Here is a 21,119-nt window from a genome sequence, read left to right on the forward strand (position 1 = left end):
TATAAAATAACAGAATGTAAAGGTTGACTGGTTTTTAAAAATTATTAGTGATGGAATCAGCCACATCATTTATTTTTTAATTTTATTTATGTGTATGTATATTTTTTTCAGTGTTTCGTTTTGAAAGCTGATGTTCTTCATTAGATTTTGAATACAGAACATTGTATACCTTCATAAGATTTCAAATTCCATCCCCCAAAATGTAATCCGTTATGAATGTTCTGAAATTTTCATATGTTATAAAACAAACTTTTTGCCCTCTTTTGAAACAAAAATGATAAAAAAAAAAAAAAGCTGATGAGGTGATTTTTTCTTTTTCTTTTTTTTTTCTTCTGTAAACTATCTGCTTGCATGACCTGCCTTCAGTCTGGCGTGTATAATTTTCCGGACCAAATGTTGGACAAACAGTAATCCATAGATTGCTTAGAAAGAGTCTTAAGAACAAAAATATAAAGCAACTGCACTTCATTACTTATTTAACTGAAATTTGGATTTCAGGTAAAGGAAGATAGGGCTTGTATTTTAACATTTATATCATAAGCTAAAAATTCAAGCCATAGAAATATTGGTATAAGCAACCTTTTTTTTTAATAAATTAGAGTAGGAAAATAAAATTAGTTCTGTCGTCTAATATCAGTTTTTCATACGTATTTTTGCTTTTTTTTAATGTATATCAGATTAAAATTAATTTATTTATTATTAATTTGATATAGGTGTCTGATTACCTTGAAGAGGTTTTTCTTCCTGACAGTTGCTTCATCCTTGTCAAGCTAAATCTTGAAAGAATTCGGTTATTACAAGTAAGAACTTAATACTCAAATTTCTATATATTTACATATTGTTTTGTCTCTGTGAATAAGGGATTGTAGTAAAATCTGTATAAATCAGCATGTATTCAGTATTTTTGGATTGTATGATTTTTGCCAGTCTTTGCCTTACGCATCTCTCTCTTATATGAGAACCGCCTTGTGTAATGCATGTATTAATAAGTGTTTGCTATATTCAGTAGAAAATGTATTTATTCACTGCATTAAAATACCAGTAATTTTTTTATTCATTAAAAACACATATTTTGAAAATACACTGTAAATTATATTTCACCTGTGTGAGTCATTTATCTAGTGTGATTTATTTTAATTTCTTGCTTTATTTTTGTTGCATTTAATGTGTTAGTATTTTTGAATAAATGTTTAAATTTCAGGTACAAAGTGTTACATGTTAAATTATTTTACCTGTTTTGACTATTATGGACATGAATTTATTTTTAGCTTGAAGTGAATGCTGAGACTATACTTTACTCCATCTGTACTACGAACATTACTGAAATAAAAGGAATCAAGCCACAAAATATAACCATTCATAAAAAGGATGTTTTGTTGGTAAAACCTTTTGTCAGTTCCCGTGGCACTTGTTATTACATATTACAGCAACTGAAGGAGAAACTCCCTTTGGTAGTCATCAAGGTATGTTTACTGTGTATCTTATTAGAAAATTTTGAATTCTGAAGACATGAGTTTATGGGTTTCTTTAATCTAAGCTTGTGTAGAATTAATCTATTAATAAGAACTGTTTCCCTTAATTTTAAATTGAATAAATATTGGAATAATAGTGTGAAAGTATTACTTATATTATTATAATAGATTTTGTTTGGTGTTAATATTTATATTTTCATCACTTCAGTAGATTTTGTGTATGAAAATAATTTATTATTTGAATGTTATAAACCTTAAAAGTTTTATGAATACATAAATATACTTGGTCTTTTTGAAAAATTTAAACTATAACTCAGAAATTTGGATGTATATATTCAAACTTTATTATTTAAAAGCTATTTGCTCTGTGAAGTTTTTGTAGTTAGTGAGACTTAACAGAAAATGCTATAATTTTATTGACTTATGCAGTCTGAACTTCAAGTGGAAGAAAGTTCAATTTTCTTAGTCTGATCCAATAAGAAAAATGGATTATCTCATAAAAAGTGTAAAAATTTACAGAGGATTTACATACACACACTAAAAAACGAAATAGGAATGTTGTCTCATCTACCAAAAGAGGTTAATAATAAATCTAATCAAAAATATATATTAAGGCTTAATTACAACTGTTATTATGTGCAGTTATTAAATTTTTTTGTTGATCCTTCCCTTGAATTACAGAACCTTTTAAAATACACATTTACAATTATGAATACTATTTTCTCCATAAAAACATTAAAAATGAATAGCATTAAATATTGATGACTGTATACAAAATACCTTAACTTCCCTTAACTAAAACATCTCAACCTTATTTAATATATTACCTTTAACTTCTGTATACAAAAGTCATCTCTAATTCTGTGCTAATGTGATGTAGATTGCAGGATAATTTTTATCCATACTTTTGTCCAAAAGATGTAAACACTTCAAATATTTGGTGCTTCAAATATTTGGTACTTCAAATATTTGGTGCAAGTGAAACTTATTAATAACATGCATCACATCTTTGGTATCTGCTGTAGTGGAGTTCCTTTACCATATGTTGTAGTTCTTTAGGATTTTTATCAGATTCAAAAGAAGACTCATTAACATCAGCATTTTTCATTTTAATATCTATCACAGTGTCTTTATCATTCAGCTATTTGCATATAACAGCATTGCCATGGCATGACTGAAAAAGCTTCTTATTGTATTTTATAAATATTGAAATGCCATTTTTTTCTAGCCATTTAACAGCAGGCAAATCCTCGTTTCCATTATTTTCCTCTTAAACACCTTTTGTGAAATCAGCATACCAAAAACATTTTTAGATGGTTGGTTCTATAACCAATCGGCAAGACTTTTCTATTGCTAGCATTTCACCGAGAATACATTTTAAAATAACTAAAAAAATAATAGTACATTGCATAAGTAAATTATTGTTGATTTCTCAGAAGAGGGCTGACTTTGTCCTACTCCAAAAAATCTGCAATAATTTGGCATTTTTTTTTTTTAGATCGTATTTCATCTTCTTCGTATGTTTGAATAAATTCTTTTCTAATCCGGAAAAGCTAGTATGCAAAACTCTGGATTTAAATTAATAATTTTGATAGGTAATGCAGAGGCCAAATGTAATTTCTCACTGAGATCAAAAAGGACATATTTACAAAATGATTGTTTTGAAAACTGATATGGAATACAGAAGTAGTGGTTAAAATTTGGCAATGCATATAAACAAATGTAGGAATATTATACAATTTAAGCTATTACATAATTAAAATGTCTTAATTACATGCATGTACAAAAAGTATAGACGAAAAATATAATTTTAACGTTCAGAAACTCCATAGCTGCAATTGTGAATCTATTGTTTAATCGAAAGGGATCCCGGTTGGAACCGACACTTGAGGGATGCTTAGGTTTGCCAATAAAAGATGTGAGAGAGAGTGTTAAAAGCTGAATATGTAGATAGGAATGGCAAGAAATTATATATATGTAAAATATATGGCTACAAAGCAGATTCAACAACCTTTTGAGAATATCCTAAATCTTTCAAGATACCTAAAGAAGATAAAACACAGCGATATTTGGTATATACATGTAAAATGTAAAAAATAGGCAGCTTTGCTCTATGCGAACAAGCAACCTTTAATTAACTTTCTGCAATTTCAGGATTAATGGAGAGCCCTAGACCAGTAATTTCAAGAAAATTCCAGCCTATTAAGTAACCATTTCTATAAATAGAGAACTCTCACCATTTTACATTATTTTGCATTGCAACTCGCGCTTTATCCCTCTGCTGCTGAGATCTGTGCCACTGCTCTTCTGCCTTTTCTTTGTTAGAATGTTATGATGCATTGAATTTAATTTTATTTTAGTAAAGAATGATAATATGCCTGTGAATTGAATAAAGATGTGGAATCAAAACAATTAACTTCTGCATCGTCCTTGGATTGCAAAGCCTTACTCATGTGCCCAACTGCCAAAATATTATAAACATATATATATATGTAACGAAAGCACAAATTTTGGAAGCACTGCATTGGAAGTTAGTTCCACGTACTTTTTCTGAAGAATTTGCAGAATGAAGTAAGCACTATATTCGAATATTCGATGATATCTAACTTTAAGAACGATGACCTTTAAGAATGAATGAACTTGATACAATGGGAAAAGTATCTGTTGCATAGATGGAAAAGTATCTATGCAACATGTACTTTTCCCATTGGAGTTCTAGGCAGCAGGTACACGAATGTTGTCCGGCTAAAAATGTTGTGATTTGGAGCTTGGCGGTGCTGTAATAGATGAGCAGCAAAGAAACTTGGCAAACATGTCCGGATTCAAGATAATTTTATTATTGAGGAAACCAAGTCGGGATTCGCAATATTTGGTTCACATACAGACAAGTGTCTTATGCGCTCTCCATTTTTGTTACATCAGCACAGATTCCTCGAACAAAGAAGGTAGCCGCAAATCGTCTGGCCAGGAGAAAAGCTTAAGGGAAAGCGTCTTAACAGAATAGAAGCATAAGCCAGAAGAGAGTGAGTGTCGCAGTAGTAATGCAGAGGAAGAAGGGGGGAGGCAAAAGTTTCAGTTTTGAGTTTTGGTTTACAATTTGGTGATTGGTCAAGAGGCATCTGTATTAGGGGTTATGTAAGATCGCATGATTAATTTGAATGACACAGTTTAGACTAACAGCGCTATTTTTAGGACAGATAGATGAAGTTCCCAAATGAAATAGAAGATAAAAGAGGTTATAGTGAATTAAATTTAGAAGTTTGCTTTCATATTTTTTATCTTACATATATATATGTGTAATAAAATGACTTAAAGTAAGCTGCAACAGATTGATGATGGTTCTCTGCATTATATCCTGGAGAGACTTTACTGTGTACTTAATAGAAAGATTATACTTGAAGGAACAACTTCTAGACAGATGGGGGCCAAATTGAATATAACTTTTAATGGTGGATACAAACTAATTATCAAAAACATATTTTTCATCATAAATACTTATATATATATATATGAGATAATAGCAAGGAAATTATGGAGCAGTGTTAATGCATATGTAGATCCGTAATGAAGAGGAAGAATTCTGATTGCGTAGTATGCTAATAATGTTGAGTTCCATTTTTATTAATTCCATTTAATTTTCCATTAATTCCATTTTTATTTGCAATTGACTTTTGTGGCCACAGTTCACTTGACACTCTAACTGTGCCTATTCAAGAACAGTTATATTTTTTTATATTATTGCTATAGAAAGCAGCATAGCAAAATTATGCCCAAGCAGAGCAGAGAGAGATGCTGAAGTGCGTAGTTATGCAAGATGAAAGCACACAAAGAAAAAGGTTTTGGTTTGAGTTTAAAGTTTCAGTTCTCAATTATTACGTCACCAGCGCAGCGCAGGCCATGCAAAATCGAATTATCTAAAAATGACGCAATACAGAAAAGTTATTACAATTTTTAGAGCAGAGAGGGAGAAATGAAGGGTTACTGTTAGTTTAAATTGTAATTTTGATTTACATATTTTTTATCTTACACACACACACACACACACATATATATATATATAATATGTGTGCGTATATAGTTGAAAAGCAGATTTAATAACCTTTTGAGAATATCTTTAACAAATCTTTATCTTGCAAAAAACCTAAAGAAGATAAAACAGCTTATTCAAAAGGTAAAACTTGGAGAACATTTATGCTGAAACAAAGCAAACTGATGAAGTTTTAAAAAAAATTCATTCCCTAAAAGATGAATCACCTATATAACTCCAAGCTCATAGATATACAGGGTGATTATAATTAAAGTTTAAGTTTCAAAACGCTATAAAAAAAGAACCACTGATGAAAATGATGTGAAATTTGAAAGGAATGTTATTGAAGAAGGCGGAAAGCGTATGGCAGAAGAAAAAATTTAGTTTCAAAAGTTAGCAACAGGTGGCGCTGTAAGCGGGAGAATCACGACGAGAAACGAGAAATGATTCGTAAAACAACGGTTAAGGTGGAAGTTACACATTAAAACGCATTGACAAATTAGAATTGTTGAATAATTTTATTTGCATGACTGTACATATCACATCGAAAGGAACAAATCGGTTTCAAGACTTTTGCGGCGACATACCGCATAAGAACCATTCATCAGAGCAGTTCAGAACTGTCGCGAGACTGGCGCAAAACATGTTCAATATAGTGTCCACCGTTGTGTGCAACAAGTTGAAAGCGACAAACAGCATGTTCCACAACGGATCGCAGTGTCTCCGGGGTGATGTTCAGAATGTGTTGCGAAATGCGTGCCTTAATTCCACTAAATTTGCAGTTGGAGCACGGAACACAACATCCTTCAGATATCCCCTCAGCCAGAAATCACACGGAGTAAGATCAGGCGATCGGGACGGCCAGGCTGTAGGGAAATGACGGCTGATAATTCGAGCATTTCCGAAATGGCGCCTCAGCAGCTGCTTCACGGGATGTGCAATGTGCGGAGGAGAGCCATCTTGCATAAAAATGATTTCATCGACACATCTACGCTGTTGCAGAGCTGGAATCACGTGGTTGCGCAAAATCGATGCATACCTCTGACCAGTGACGGTTGCGATAACAGGACCGGAAGCACCCGTCTGCTCGAAAAAATATGGTTGTAGGATGAATGATGCCGTAAAGCCACACCATACCGTGACCTTTTCAGGATGAAGTGGTATGGGGTGCGTTGCCAGTGGATTTTCTGTTGCCCATATTCGACAATTCTGGGTATTCACGTATCCTATCAGATGGAATTGGGCTTCATCTGTCCACACAATTTTCCACGGCCATTCATTATCCACTTCCATGCGAGCCAGGAATTCTAACGCAAAAGTCTCCCTAGCTGTCAAGTCAGACGGAAGCATCTCCTGCACATGGCCAATTTTGTACGGATAGCATTGCAGGATGTTCGTACAATTTTCAGCACCGCGCTCGTAGGCCTGTCCAATGTTGAGGCAATTTCTCGTGCACTGCACGGTTGCACACCACCGGCCGACCCCTCTTGTAATGCTGTGGCCACTTCTTCAACTACCGTCGAATGCACTCGTTTTCTCCCTCTACCAGATTGCACATCAAACGAACCTGTCGTTTCGAATTTTTGCATCATTTTCTTTAGACCTATGGCACTCATTGGACCAACGCCTTCTTTTATACCCTTCAGTGTCCTGAATTTTTACAGAGCTACTCTTGCACAATCATCATTCTTGTAATACAGCTTTACCAGCAGACGCGATCCTGCAGTGAAACACCCATAGCGAACGTCTGAGACGCGAAATGAGGAACAGCCTGGTACCTGGCGGCTTTATAACACTGAAATTTAACTAAAATTTTAATTTACGTCTTCTTCCGCTTGCAGTGCCATCTGTTGCTAACTTTTGAAACTAAATTTTTTCTTCTGCCATACGCTTTCCGCCTTCTTCAATAACATTCCTTTCAAATTTGACGTCATTTCCATGAGTGGTTCTTTTTTTATAGCGTTTTGAAACTTAAACTTTAATTATAATCACCCTGTATATTTACTGCATGCTTTTTGCCTAAGTAACCATTTCTATCCTAGCATTGGTCTTGAACAATGCTTTGTCTGACAGGTTAGTTGAAGAGCTTGAATCGAATTTGAGAACTCATTGACATGCTTTGATTAAATGGTCACATATATAGTGTCCTGCTTATTGTGTGTTCTAATTTTCCAAGAATTGGGTGTTATACCTATTTCGCATAGCCTTTGTTTAGAACATAGAAAGGTAGGGTTAAGATAAAAAGAACAGTTGCATAAAATTGTTTTTTTGTAGTCTCACAAAATGGATCCCAACATCTTAACATAGATGATTTTAAGGGTTATTATTTTTTTTTCCATTCAAATTTGCAGAAACTGTGAAAAGAATGTATGAAAAGTGTCAAAACAAATTGTCATCCAACATATCCATAAAGTTTGTTACGTTCACATAGTTGCTAACTCTTCTAACTTATTGTCACGTCTCGCAGTCACCCTGTAGATTACGAAATCACTCGGCTTTTAATTTTTAGTCTTTACTAATGAAATTGAGATTTATTGAATTAATGAAACTTAAATTGTTCAAATTTCATTCTCTCACTCTGTGATTTTCAGCATTATTTTCTTATTAAGTTGTATGTAATTTGTATTGTTTTAATGTATTGAAGACATTTGTAGAATTTCTTATGAAGATTCATTTAGAGTTTAATCAGCTAATACTTGTGTTTAATTTCAGTTTGCATCAGTATAGGTTATGTAATAGTAGGTATATTAATTATAAATTTTGTTTTCATCATGCTTCAAAGTACTTTAATTAATTAAAGTTTTCCTATTCCCTGTTCAGGATTTCTCAGTTTAAAAGTGTAAGACAATTGCTAAAATGAAATTAAACGTTGAGCATGAAATTTAGAGCATCTAATCAAATACTGATATATTTTAGATTGGAATCATATTATAAATCTCGAGTAACCCTAATCCTGCATTATAAAATGAATTTAAGTAAGTTTGGAGTTGTTTACAAATGACGGTTCAACAAGAAAGTCACCTGAAAATCCCTGGTTTTAGGTGCAAGAACATCCCAGTTTTTCATATCCTAAGATGGTAGCTATGCATTCGATTTTTCACTTACTTTATAAGTTCACTATAGCCACAAAAAAGCTTTAAGTGTATAGGAAATTAGATAGAACCAAAATATTTGTGTGTTGTCAGGTGTACTATGCTGGGGTTTGACTGTGTTTGCAAATTGCTTACTGACATAATATGAGAGCATAGATTAAACATGTGACATTATTTAATTACTAAAAATTTGTTCTCATTGTAGGGTATTTCAACTGTGTCTCGTGCTTTAATACATGTGAATAATAAAAACCAATATGAATTGCAAATAGAAGGCAATGGTTTAGGAGAAGTTATGGCCACTAGAGGTAATAAATAAAAAGGACCTTTATTCCAGTTTCGAGCAATGCATGATATGTTAATCTTTTCTTATTATTTATGTATTTTATTATTGATCTATTATATATGCTGTAACTATTAGTGATTATTAGATATTATTAACGTATCTATTATATATGCTGGGTGAGTGTAAGCCTATATATACTGTATGCAGTATATATAGGCTTACACTCACCCGGGGAAAAAGAATCTGGGGAAAATAAAAATGGTCAGTGAAACCCGGGGAAAATGAAAATGGTCAGTAAAAATACAATGTTAGGCGAAATCTGAAACATTTTCTGGAATCAAAATCACAATAACAACCTTGTATTTAGCATACATATATTAAAACACTCAATCGATTTCAAGAGCAGCTAAAGGTCCCTCCTCATCAGGAGAACAAAATTACTAGAAAGGGGGAAAAAAGAAGAAAAAGCATCGGCAAAGGAGTCTCAGAAAACCTGTGGTCGTTATCAGCACTGCATGTGGTCGTAGCCGGATTTTGAATCAGAGTTACACTGGCCACCTACTTTTACTGAGCCAGGCTATCTGATCAAACATATAACACATAGACTAAAACACAAAAAAAAAACAGCGAAGTAAAAAAATAGGGAGCGAGGGGCAACTGCACCTTCACGCACCAAGTCTGAACCTCGAATAAAAGGAAATCAACCTCTGTAATGGCTTTTTATACCCTCTGGTAGTACCATGTGCGAGGAGGCAATGCCATCTATTGGCAAAAATAATAACCAAAAATTATGTTAATAGAATTTTAAAGGCATTAGGAAGGACTGGATTGGACTTAAAATCATTCACTAAACATGCTAAATCCTTATGAATATGAAAAGCTTCAAGAAAATCCAATTCACCAACGGAAGAAGCCTTTTGGATAATTTTTGCAGATCCAAGTCATTATGATTAAATTTCCAATTATGATACAGTATTAAAAACTTGTTAATTTCACCTTTTTGGACATAAGATTCATTCATGTTCCTTGATACGAAACTTTAATGCTCTTTTTGTTTGGCCAATATATCTCAAGCCACACTGGCACAATACACTATAAATTCCCCAAGAATTAAAGTCAGAAACAAAATCTTTTAGAATCGAACCATGAATTTTATTGATAGGGGAGAAACTGACTTGAAAATTGAATTTCTGGAGAATCCATGCAACTTTATAACTAACAGAAGGATAAAATGGAAGCACGACAAGGTCATTAATATTATTTTTAACGGTGGAATGTCCTCTTTGATGGAAATCAGAACAATTTTTAATGGCTTTATCAATGATCATGGGAGAAAATCCTCAATCAATAGCTTTAGCTACCCTCGAAATCGATTGAGTGTTTTAATACATGTACGCTAAATACAAGGTTGTTATTGCGATTTTGATTGTCACATTGGTGTGTTTCTCTTCAATTCTGTTTTCTGGAATGTCAGAGAAGTTAATAAAGACAGTTAACTCCTCTGAAAGAGTAAAAAGCTTTTTTAAATAACAGTCTATTTAACAAACATTGCCTGTCTGAAAGCAGTTGTAAAATTACTGTAATCTGTTTTGCTTGCTTAAAATATTTTCACTCAGCTCATATCTGAAACAGTTTTATAACCCATAGTTCTTCTGTGTACACACTAATGAACTCTTGCTAATGAGCTTCTCTTTAAAAATGTAACTATTCTGTCACACTCTCTTTAGACATGTAATTGTCTTTCAAAATTAAATAATGAAATATAGAATTCACTGACCTGTGTAACTATGTGTTATTATAAGTAACAAACACTTTTTTCAATCTAGTTATGGTTACTTTATTAAATTTAAAGTATCATCTAACCAGAGGAACTGTAAAAGACTGTAAGGCAAATTTTCTGACTTCCTAACTTGAAATATGAAACTAGAGTAAACTAAAAACAAAATATCTATTAACATGCTAATTTGATGCTCATACAAACTGAACTTCTGCTTTCTTGCAGTTAAAAATAAGGAGCTTCTTGGAGATTTAAAAGAAAACCAAATGTGATCACAATATTTACCTGATTAATTATTCACAAAGAATCAAAATAAGCAAGTCTTTGCTGTGTAACACCTATCGAGACTTAAACTAAATTCAGGTAGCTCAAACACAAATTATCAGGTATTATTTCTATTCATTGAGTGAGTTTTCACCTCAATTATAACTAAACTCTTCAAGCAAGCACACACAAATGTTATTCTACATCATCATGTGTAAGAGCTAAGAATATTACAACACAGATTTACCAATCACCTAGATCTGTCTGTAAACACAAGTTCTCCTTTAACTTGTTTGCAATTACAACCTCTAATTTTTTCTAACTGAAGTTAGAGTGAATCAAAATTCAGAACTTGCCAATGAAGTCTGTTTTGAGATTTTCAATCTGGCATGACGATTGGTTAATTGCCAAGTGACAAATTAAACAGCATGGTACCCACAGTCAATACAAACTTCCACATATGGTTCCTGTAACTTTATATTAAAATTGCTTACCATTCAACCACATAAACTTTGGAATGAGGGAATAAGGAAGATGTACATTGAATAAACTTTATTAGTGAAAGTCAAACATAATGCCACAGGAAAAAAGCTAGTGCAGCCTTAGAAATGCAGTGCAGAGTAAGCACCTAAGATGCCAGTCCTTAAAATGATGCCAACCTTAAAACTAATTTGCATTTCGGTGAAAGTTGATTAGAAATTAAAGTACAGAACAATTAAAATTACATGATAACTGGTTTATTAAAAGTAAACTTTACACAGTGTCGATTCAGTTTTACTTTGAAGTTATGTTTTCTATGACTTCATATGTTCTTTATGAGTGATGTTCTACTACTATTATTTTTTTTTTCAAATTATTTCCCCCCCATGTTATTAAAAAATGCTTGCTTTTCTGAATGATTTAAATATATTTTTTTATATATTTAGCCAAAATTTTCTTATATTTTTTTCACTTGCTTCCCAATATAGATTATCATTTTGTAATTGATAAATTAACATTTTTAGGTACCATATTTTCCACCCATAAGATGCCTTTATTTATTTATTTATTTATTTATTTCAAACCGTGTCCTGAAGCAAACCTGCACCCTGTGGGGTTTAACTTTGTTCTCTATGACTCATGCTGATTTGTCAGGAAAAATACTGTTAAATATATTTTCCCACATTAGGCATAGAAAATGGTTATTTTTATCAGAAATGTCAAATAACAACACTGTTTTTAGCCAGTAGAAGGTAATAAAGTTGTAATATTTCTTTGATAAATACTTCCTAAAAAATACCAAATAAATCATATGCATATATGTATACTACGTAGCATAATGTAGTTTAGTTTCATCTCATATATTAGACAGTTGGCTACAATGCTAAAAATATCTTAGACAATATCTTACGTAGCACTTATTTAGGAGCAATGCAGAACTGCTTGCATTTTTAAATGAAATTAGGCTTAACGGGGCAAATTACCGGATCCCATGCGATATGTATACTTTAAGAGTGCTTTTGTTTGGGGGAGGGGGCTTCTTTTTTCTTTCACCTGTCCTGAACAGGTTAATAGAGAGATAATCCTCAAGTATTTGAATTTATGAAATGTAGACTTAATTACATTCTTAAATTTAGTTTCAGAACAAATATATCATTCAGACATTGTAAAAATTTAAATTTTTAGACTATATAAATTTCATTTAGTAAAGCTCAGTGAGAAGTCAGGTTACGTTTAAAAGAAAACTGAGGTTTTCGCTGACGTACTCAGGCTGAAAGAGATGGAACATAATCCAATATTAGCCAATAATCCAATATATATCCAATATTAGCAAAAGTGATTAAATCTATTTAACTTGCTTTCATGAACCATTGCTTAAAGTTCATTTATTTATGTGGGTGACTATGACAGAATGTAGAACATTCTTGAAATCTGATATCTTAGGTCAGTGTTTCTCTCCCTCTCTCTTCCCCCCCCGCACTCGTTTTAGCACTGCTAGATGATCACCCTCCCCTCTTCTTCTCAAAACTTCAAAAATACATACAAATTTAAATTTAGATTATTTTTAATGCATTTTATAAATTTAACAAGTATAGAAAATGTTGATGATTGCCAAAATGTAAATAAAAATAGGTTTATATATTCATAGATTAAAACTAAATATTTAACAGATAAATAAAAGGCTAATCGCATTCTTCCCTTGGGGATTTTATTCCGCTGAATTTTCCACTGCCCTAGACACAGACTGTGAAATATTTTTATTCTCGCTATACAACTTTTACATATGCAATATTTGGGTCAGAAAATCAACCTTTGAAGACCACATTAATAAAAATGTTAGGAGTAATTTATTGAATAACTGGGCAGCTTACAAAAATTCTTTACATTCTATGAACCATTCTGTTCTTTCTAGCCATCTCTTACCTTCATCATGTATTAATATGGATTCTCCAAGTTCTAAAGGGTAAATGTAAAGTCATTGTGCAAAAATCTAGCAAAATGTCTTGCTGAATATACTGGTTAGGTTATTTTATTTGTATATGGCAAAGCATATGAAGGCTATCTACCTTGTTATTCCTACTGAACTTTCAATTGTGGCCCCCCCCCCCAAAAAAAAATTGTATAAGTGCAACATTTCCTCAAACTTATCTTCTCTTTTCTAGAAAGCGAGCTAAAGATAACAATTATTTTTAAAAATGTTAGAGACCAAAATGGTAGGCGACTGTATGAAATGATGTAGCAAAATATGAATTAATTTTCAATAAATAAAAGAAATACTTTTTGTTTCATTTGAATTCTGCGAAAAGGAATTCGTATATACATACATGAGTTTCGCATTAATATTCTAAATTATTTTAAATTAGACTGGATTTGTACTCTTTATGGTTTTCAGGATTTTTTAATGATGTCACAGTTAGTCCTGAACAGTGTAATGACTGATATTGTATTGATTTTGGCCAGGATCACAATTTCAGCCTTTGAATGGTTTTGTGGGGCTTGCATTTTGTCTCCTGCTGCAGTCTGTGTGAATCCTAAATTCCGCTGCCTGGTATCTCAATAAATTATACAAATTTTGCTGCCTCTAATTTCTACTGTTCAGTGTCTCTGCTAAATTTTAAAAATTTTGTCATCGCTAATTTTTGTTGCTTAGTGTTCCTCTCGATTCTCAAATATTTGTTGCCCCTTTATATCACGACACCTGGCATCAACCTTGTGGGAGGAGGTAGCATTTTTCTATCTGACCTAAGCAATAAGTGAAGACCCAGTGTTGCCATGTATATATGTCATCTTGCTATATTTAAACTGATGATCTAAAATCTGGAGCCAGTTGCCCACGATTCCAGAATTTGCACTATATATGTTGTGTGTTTATATATATATATATATGAAAACACACACACACACACATATATATATATATATATATATACAGATATGAATAAAAAAGTAAAGGTCAGGATGAAAATGAATAAATTTCTGTTCCAGAAATATGAAGGTCTAACCTTTCTCCAGGTAAAAGTTGCCAAACTTAATAAATGCAAATTAAGAAAACTTTCAAAAATGGAATTGTTAAATGAAAAAAGAAATTTTTTTTTAAATTACAGAATATGGTACATAACGAAACAAATAACAAAATGATTTTTTTATTAATCTCGTCTGTTTAATTCTTCAAACAGAACTTGTCTGTTTTGAAGAACAAGTTGTTCAACAACTTAAACAAGTTGATTTATGAATTCAGAATAGCTTTTTCGTTTCTCCGAACCATTTGAGTCTTAACCCATATTTTACGACAGGATAGTACATCTTTGATGGCTATACAAAAAGAGTAATAACATATAAACTATTTCTTTCACATTGTATTATTGCTAAAAAGCTGCTTGTTATATTAGCTATTTTCTGTTAAATTTTTATTTTTACAAATCTGTTTCGTTTTAAACATACAAAAAGGACTAATTCTGATTTTTTGAACACAAAAAAGTGTAAAATAAAAAGTATAGATTTATTTTAAATAAACTAGTGTCTCCATTAATGTGAATGACAAAAAATTTGAAAGAAAAATATATTATAGATCTTTATTTTTCTTTCTTTCTTAGAGCGTCCTATATATAGGACAATGGTAAAATTCGCTATTTTGTGATGCTAAAACATAACACTGCTTTGGAGTGAAATGGTTATGTTCATTTCATCCCCTCGCTGTAAAATGTAGTGATCAACTAGTTCTTGTCCCGCGTCCCCTTTTGTAAAGAGTTATATTCAACATCTGAAAATCATTTCACGCATTTTATCTGTATGAAAGAAATTTACTTTGTAAGATTTATCTTAATTTATTTAACAGTTAAATTTTTATTTAAAAGTTACTTTCCTGCCCTCTCTGAATTTGAGCTTACACACTTCTGACCGTATTTTCAGATTCGTGGTCAAATGCAAATGAGGAGAAGATGTATTTAACTGTGAAGTTCTACTGACTTCGTTCGTAATACTCTCTCTTTTAAGCTATTATTACGCTTGGCCGTACCTTAGGCCCTTAATAGCTTCGCCATTAGTTAGCGTTAAGGGGACAACTCTGTTGGAATCTTGATAGCTTTGGCTATATCTTTTTAGTTAAGATTAAATTTTATTTCTTAGTTTTCTGAGTTTAAGCCCGAGTGGAGGCTTTATTGTAAACTACAAGAAGGAGTCTTCTGTGAACTTTATTTGGAATAATAAAAGCTATCTAACCCTTCTTGAGTATCTGTTCTCTGTCTACCAAACTAAAGCGATTATTCACTTATCAGTTTTTAAGGTTCCTCAACTTTAGCTGTAACTTAAAAGACAAGAATCTTACTTTTATGAACTTTTATGAATATTTATTTTGTGCATCTAAAATGAGTCAAAAATTTCTAACAACTGAAGAAGCTTTGGAATATTTTATGATATTAGATGATGAAGATACTGATCCAGAAATGGTAATAATACCACCTGATTCAGATGCAGTCTCTGATAGTGAAGAAACAGACAATGACTGCACTAAGACTAGACACAGCAAGCTATTTGTGATGAAAATGCAGCAGGAACTCTAGAAACAACAGAAACTGTGAAAATTTTAGGAAATGAAGATGGTGAAATATGTGTGCCAAAACCTGATTGGAAAGATTGCATTACTAAATATTCGCCGTGCTTCAGATATATTTGCTCAAGATTCTAGTCAGTCTGTACCTGATTTTGTTTCTGGAAAATCTCCTCCAGATATCTTTGAATATATCGCTGAAGAAATGATAGGCAAAGCTGTTATTGAGAGTAACAGATACGCCTGGAACAAAAATAATCATAATTTTTCATTGACAAAACAATAGGTATACTTTGTTATAGTGGCTACCACATTTTGCCACGTGAAAAAATGTACTCGGAAAATACGCCAGACACAGGAACTATACTAGTTAGTCGTGCAATGCCATAAAGTAGAATTTTGCAATCAAGTGGTACATTCATTTCATTGACAATAGCACCATTGATTCATTCGGACCGCTATTACAAAGTATGTCCAATTTATGATTTACTGAATGATGCCTTACAACAATCTAGTATATTTTTTTAACATCTAAGCATTGATGAAAGAATGGTGAGCTATTTCAGTCAACATGGTTGTGAGATGTAGTATATGAAAGAAACCAAAGCCCTTCTAGAATATCGACGGGCTATAACAGTCAGCTGCAAACTGATCATGTGATTATCAAAAACTCTGATGGACGTCAACTTCGTCATTTAAAAAATTGCACTAGGAAACCAATAACTATTTGTAAAAAATCCAATATTGGCTTATGTTCGAGTTGTTTTTTACCATTCCATTCAAAAGAATGTACTTGAAAGAAAATAATGCCTTGTAACTTCATAGCACTATATTTGACCATCATCCTATATATAGGACAGCCTGTAAACTCCAAGAAAATAAAAGTTTCGTATGTTTTTCAATTTATTATCTTTTCTTACTTATTTATAAGACAAAATTAGAAATTTCAAACAAAAATTTTAATTTCTTCGATCATTGATAAAATATGGGTTAAAACTACTTTCCATTACTAAACCTTTATTTTAAAACAAATTTCTAATAGGTCTCAAATACTCAGATTTTTCCCTACATGCATTTGTACTCAAAGTAAACAAAACTATATAAATTATATACAAATGCTTAAAAGTAGTACAAAAACCTAAAAATAGGCAAAATACTAATTACACGAAACTAAATTAATTCAATTAGGAAAATTCTACAGCAACAATAAATGAATCAGTTTGTTATTAATACTTAAAAAATAAATTGTTCAGTTGAATTATAACCTAATGCAAGGGCTGGCTTAATTACCCAATAATTTTATCTTTTTGTGAACTTTAATGTATGCCAAAAGGGAATCAATAAAATTTACTGCTGGAGCAATCGCAATTAATTATTAAAAAAAAATTAATGGAAAAACATACCTTTCCTTAAACCTCCATTTGAAGAAAATTCGTCAAATGCTTTTAAAAGAATGGATGCTGAAAGGTTGCTAAAATTTAAATGAACTCTGTTTAAGTGTCCTAGAAAGTTCAGACTTTTAAATTGTTTTTAGTTCTTTTCTATTCGACCTCCATTGCCTTTATCAGTTTGGTTCTTTTTTTCCCTTTTTTCTGGTAAACTCCTAAACAGGGTTCAGAACTCATTAATCAACTTTAATCAACTTGGTTTAAGGCTTCAAATTATTAATCAACTTGGTTTAAGGCTTCAAAACATTTTTCCCTTGACAAGATCTGTTTGAAGCATTAAACTGAGGAGATTAATAAAAAGTTATTTTGTCATGTATCATGCTCTGTAATTAAAAAAAAAAAAAAAAAAAAAAAATTCATTTTAACTTTCATTTAAAGATTCCATTTTTGAAAGTTTCCTTAATTTGCATTTATTCAGTTTGGCAACTTTTACCTGGAGAGAAAAGGTTAGATCTTCATATTTTGGGAACAGAATTATAATTTTCCTTCCAACCTTTATTTTTTGATTTTTATCTTTTTGCAATCTAGCAGCCAACACACAGATTCATCTCTTTTCTTTTTAAATATTAAAACTTCAGTGATGACTATTCTCAAGATATATATAGATATATAAATGTCATAATCCCTCCCTCTTTTTTTTTTTTTTTTTTTTTTGAAGGTAAGTTAATTATGTATAATTTTTTGTTGCTATTGTTGGGGGAGGTTAGATAATGTGTATAGTTTCCTTTAATTCAAGCTGTAACATTTTATATTTTATTGCAATTTTTTAAAAAAGTATTTACTTTTTGTTTCTAAATGTATAAAAGAAAAGGAAATATTAAGAAACATAGAAATGTTAATGTGTACATAAAATGTAATTGGAATTATCATATGATTTTGGAGGGTAAATGTTGATTATAATTTCCTCTGAAACATCTGAATTTTATTATATAGGTGTCCGGGGGACTTCTACAACTTCAAATCACACAATGGAAGTAGAAAAGTACCTTGGCATTGAGGCGGCAAAGTAAGTATTATGAATTTCTGTGTTTAGCAAAGGGACAGCATTGTTTTTTAAAATGAAAGTTTCGTGTATTCATGTATCATCTTAAAAAAAGGAAAGTTTAGTGTATTCATGTATCATCTTAAAAAAAGGAAAGTTTACACTCTATATGTGGAGGCATTTTCAACAATTGAATGCTTTTCTGTCACATAACTCGGAAACCGATAGGCATAAAGCTACAAAATATGGCACATGCTATCCAGGAATGCACCTCAAAGCTATTTATTTATTTATCCATTTAAAATTTTTCAGTTTTGGAGGTTCTTCCTCCTCTGTCATCTTTTTACTTTAAGAAGAATTTAATTTCAATATCTGCACCGTTGGATCGAACAGAAAAATCATTCAGAGTAAAAATTTATTCAAATCTCTACTTTGTTTTTCAGTATAAAAAAAAAAAAAAAAAAAAAAAAAAAAAAAAACTACTACCAGATTTTTTTTTAACCATTGCACGTCTATTGTTTTAAAATTTCAGCATCTAAAAGTGTATTTGTCATAAAATTTCGAATTTTTCACAAGTTATAAAACAAACTCTTTGCTCTCTTTTAAAACAAGAATTATTTTAAAAATATTAGATAACTTTTTACATTCCCTCTCATATATTATATATTATGTATTATATAGTGACTTCATTTTTTCAGACCCCAGTTGCAACCATTCTTTCTACTGCTGCCACCATGGTAATGTTGACATGTGATTCTGTTGATATCGTGATGCAGAATAAAAGCATCACATAGTTTTAGGTGTAAAATTTCTCTTGATTTGAGTCATATTTCACCTTATTTTCTAATTTTTGTTTTTTTCCCCCTGCACAACGCTATTTTAATAATTGATTTTTTTTATTAGGGTGTAAACCGGTGTGCAAAATTAAGATAATTTGCAGATTATGTCAAATTTCTGAGAAACAAATGCACAGATTTTAGCGAAATTTGGCATGGTTGTACATTTATAACAGAGGGAGAGATGTAGCATTCAAAAGTCATTTTATGTACGCACAGTTATCAGTAAAGCACATAATGTAGGGATATGCTAAATCCATGTTGTGATATCAAACTGAAAATGAACCTAATATGGTATATGATCTCTCACAGCCAGAAGGATTATAGAGCACAACAGCATACTGGGCAGAAGGCAGCTGAAGAATCCATGGGGCAGTCGATTTCACTTGGCAACAATGCAGTTTTCAACTATGGGATGGTTATCGAAGGGGAATATTAAGATGAAATTGCCTTCCCCAAAGCAACTCAGACTGTATAGGATTAAGGTCAGGAGATCTGGTAGGCCAATACATGCAATGAATATTCTCACTTTTCAGATAATCTTCGACCAGCTGAACACTTTGTGGAAGAGCATTGTCTCCATTAACAGGAACTTAGGACCAACTGTGTGCCTAAAAGGTCAAACTTTAGGGACCTAAAAATTTACCCTCTATACCTCAGAATATCAGGGAGCTTTTGTTGAACACATGTAAGGGTGTTCAGCTGTCCAACGTAAAGCTTGCCCAAACCATTACACCTTCACCATCATGATGATCTTTTTCCCTAATGGGGGAGTGATGGTATGGTGCTCAAGGGCTCTATCCAGATACAGGTATGGTGAAAATCAGTGTCCAGGCTAGATCTCAACTCATCTGTAAAATTCACAGTGCTCCATTGAAGTCTGGTACAAGGCATATGTTGTCTGACCATGCTAAACACACTCTCTTTTGAATGCAGCATGTGGAACGCAAACAGCGAGTCTTCTGGCACACAACCCTGTCACATGAAGCCTTCGCACAATTGTACTCGGTGAAACTCAGGCTCCAGTGGCAGCATGCAGTGCATGTGAGAAGCTGTAGCACTCCAACATTGCTGCCCTGACAGTGACAAACATGATTCTCATTTGTTGTTGTAGATCTTGGTCAACCTTCTTCAGGTCTTGATATGGATCCAGAGTTCTGTAACTATATCCGTAAATTGCAGATTACAATGGGCATTACATGGAGCTTTTTAGCCACCTCTAATCTGCCGAAAATTCTCCACCTCATTATCATCTTTACCTTCGTGGTTGATACCTCAACAAATTTACCCAACTCTTGTGAGAAACATGATGAATGTTGCGAAGTAGTACGAACACACAAATAGCAGAAAACCCCTCATAGACATATATCTCCTTCACACAGACACACTTGTGTGTGCTTACGGATTTGACTCTGAATATTTCCATAATTCTTTTGTGACATAATTAGTACTTTTGTTTCAGTACTTTTTGTAAAATTAGACATAATTTGAAAATCCTCTTAATTTTGCACGAGTTTACTTTTCGTTAAATTTCGATCGCTAACTCTTTTCTTATTTGAGGAACTAGCTGTATTTTTGTTATTAGGAGGGGGAGGGGGAAGACCCTGGGGAAATAACTGATCCGTTCCCAGCAAATGCATCAAATTTGTTTCTTGTTGGTGATGCATCAGAATATTTTCCTTTTCTGATGGTGTACAATGTTGTCTTTTTCGGCTAATGATTCAGATTGCTTTTAGCAATTTCACTACAACCATCTCTTCATTTTCTATTACTTCTTTTGGGATATTTACAGTAGTTTTGGGATTTGTGGAAACTGTGGTACATAAGACAGTCTGTGTAACAGTAATTGATTATTCACTATAGAATTTGTTAATATTTTATGAAAAATAGGGGATTATATGATACTGGT

The 21,119-nt window shown here is 32.2% G+C and overlaps 1 protein-coding gene across 1 annotated transcript in view; it reads left to right on the forward strand.

The window, feature by feature from the left end:
• The window catches only part of Polr3A (RNA polymerase III subunit A), a 153,204-nt gene that overhangs the window by 116,504 nt on the left and 15,581 nt on the right, over positions 1–21,119 (forward strand). The window contains exons 32-35 of the mRNA XM_085824342.1: positions 714–800; positions 1,269–1,463; positions 8,797–8,899; positions 18,326–18,398. Coding sequence (XP_085680468.1) covers positions 714–800; positions 1,269–1,463; positions 8,797–8,899; positions 18,326–18,398 — 458 coding nt within the window. The remainder of the gene's footprint in view (positions 1–713; positions 801–1,268; positions 1,464–8,796; positions 8,900–18,325; positions 18,399–21,119) is intronic.

This window comes from Stegodyphus dumicola, chromosome 9 (genome assembly GCF_044657685.1).
Source record: "Stegodyphus dumicola isolate Sdum_Otavi_A_Nest chromosome 9, ASM4465768v1".
Classification (NCBI taxonomy): Eukaryota; Metazoa; Arthropoda; class Arachnida; order Araneae; family Eresidae; genus Stegodyphus; species Stegodyphus dumicola.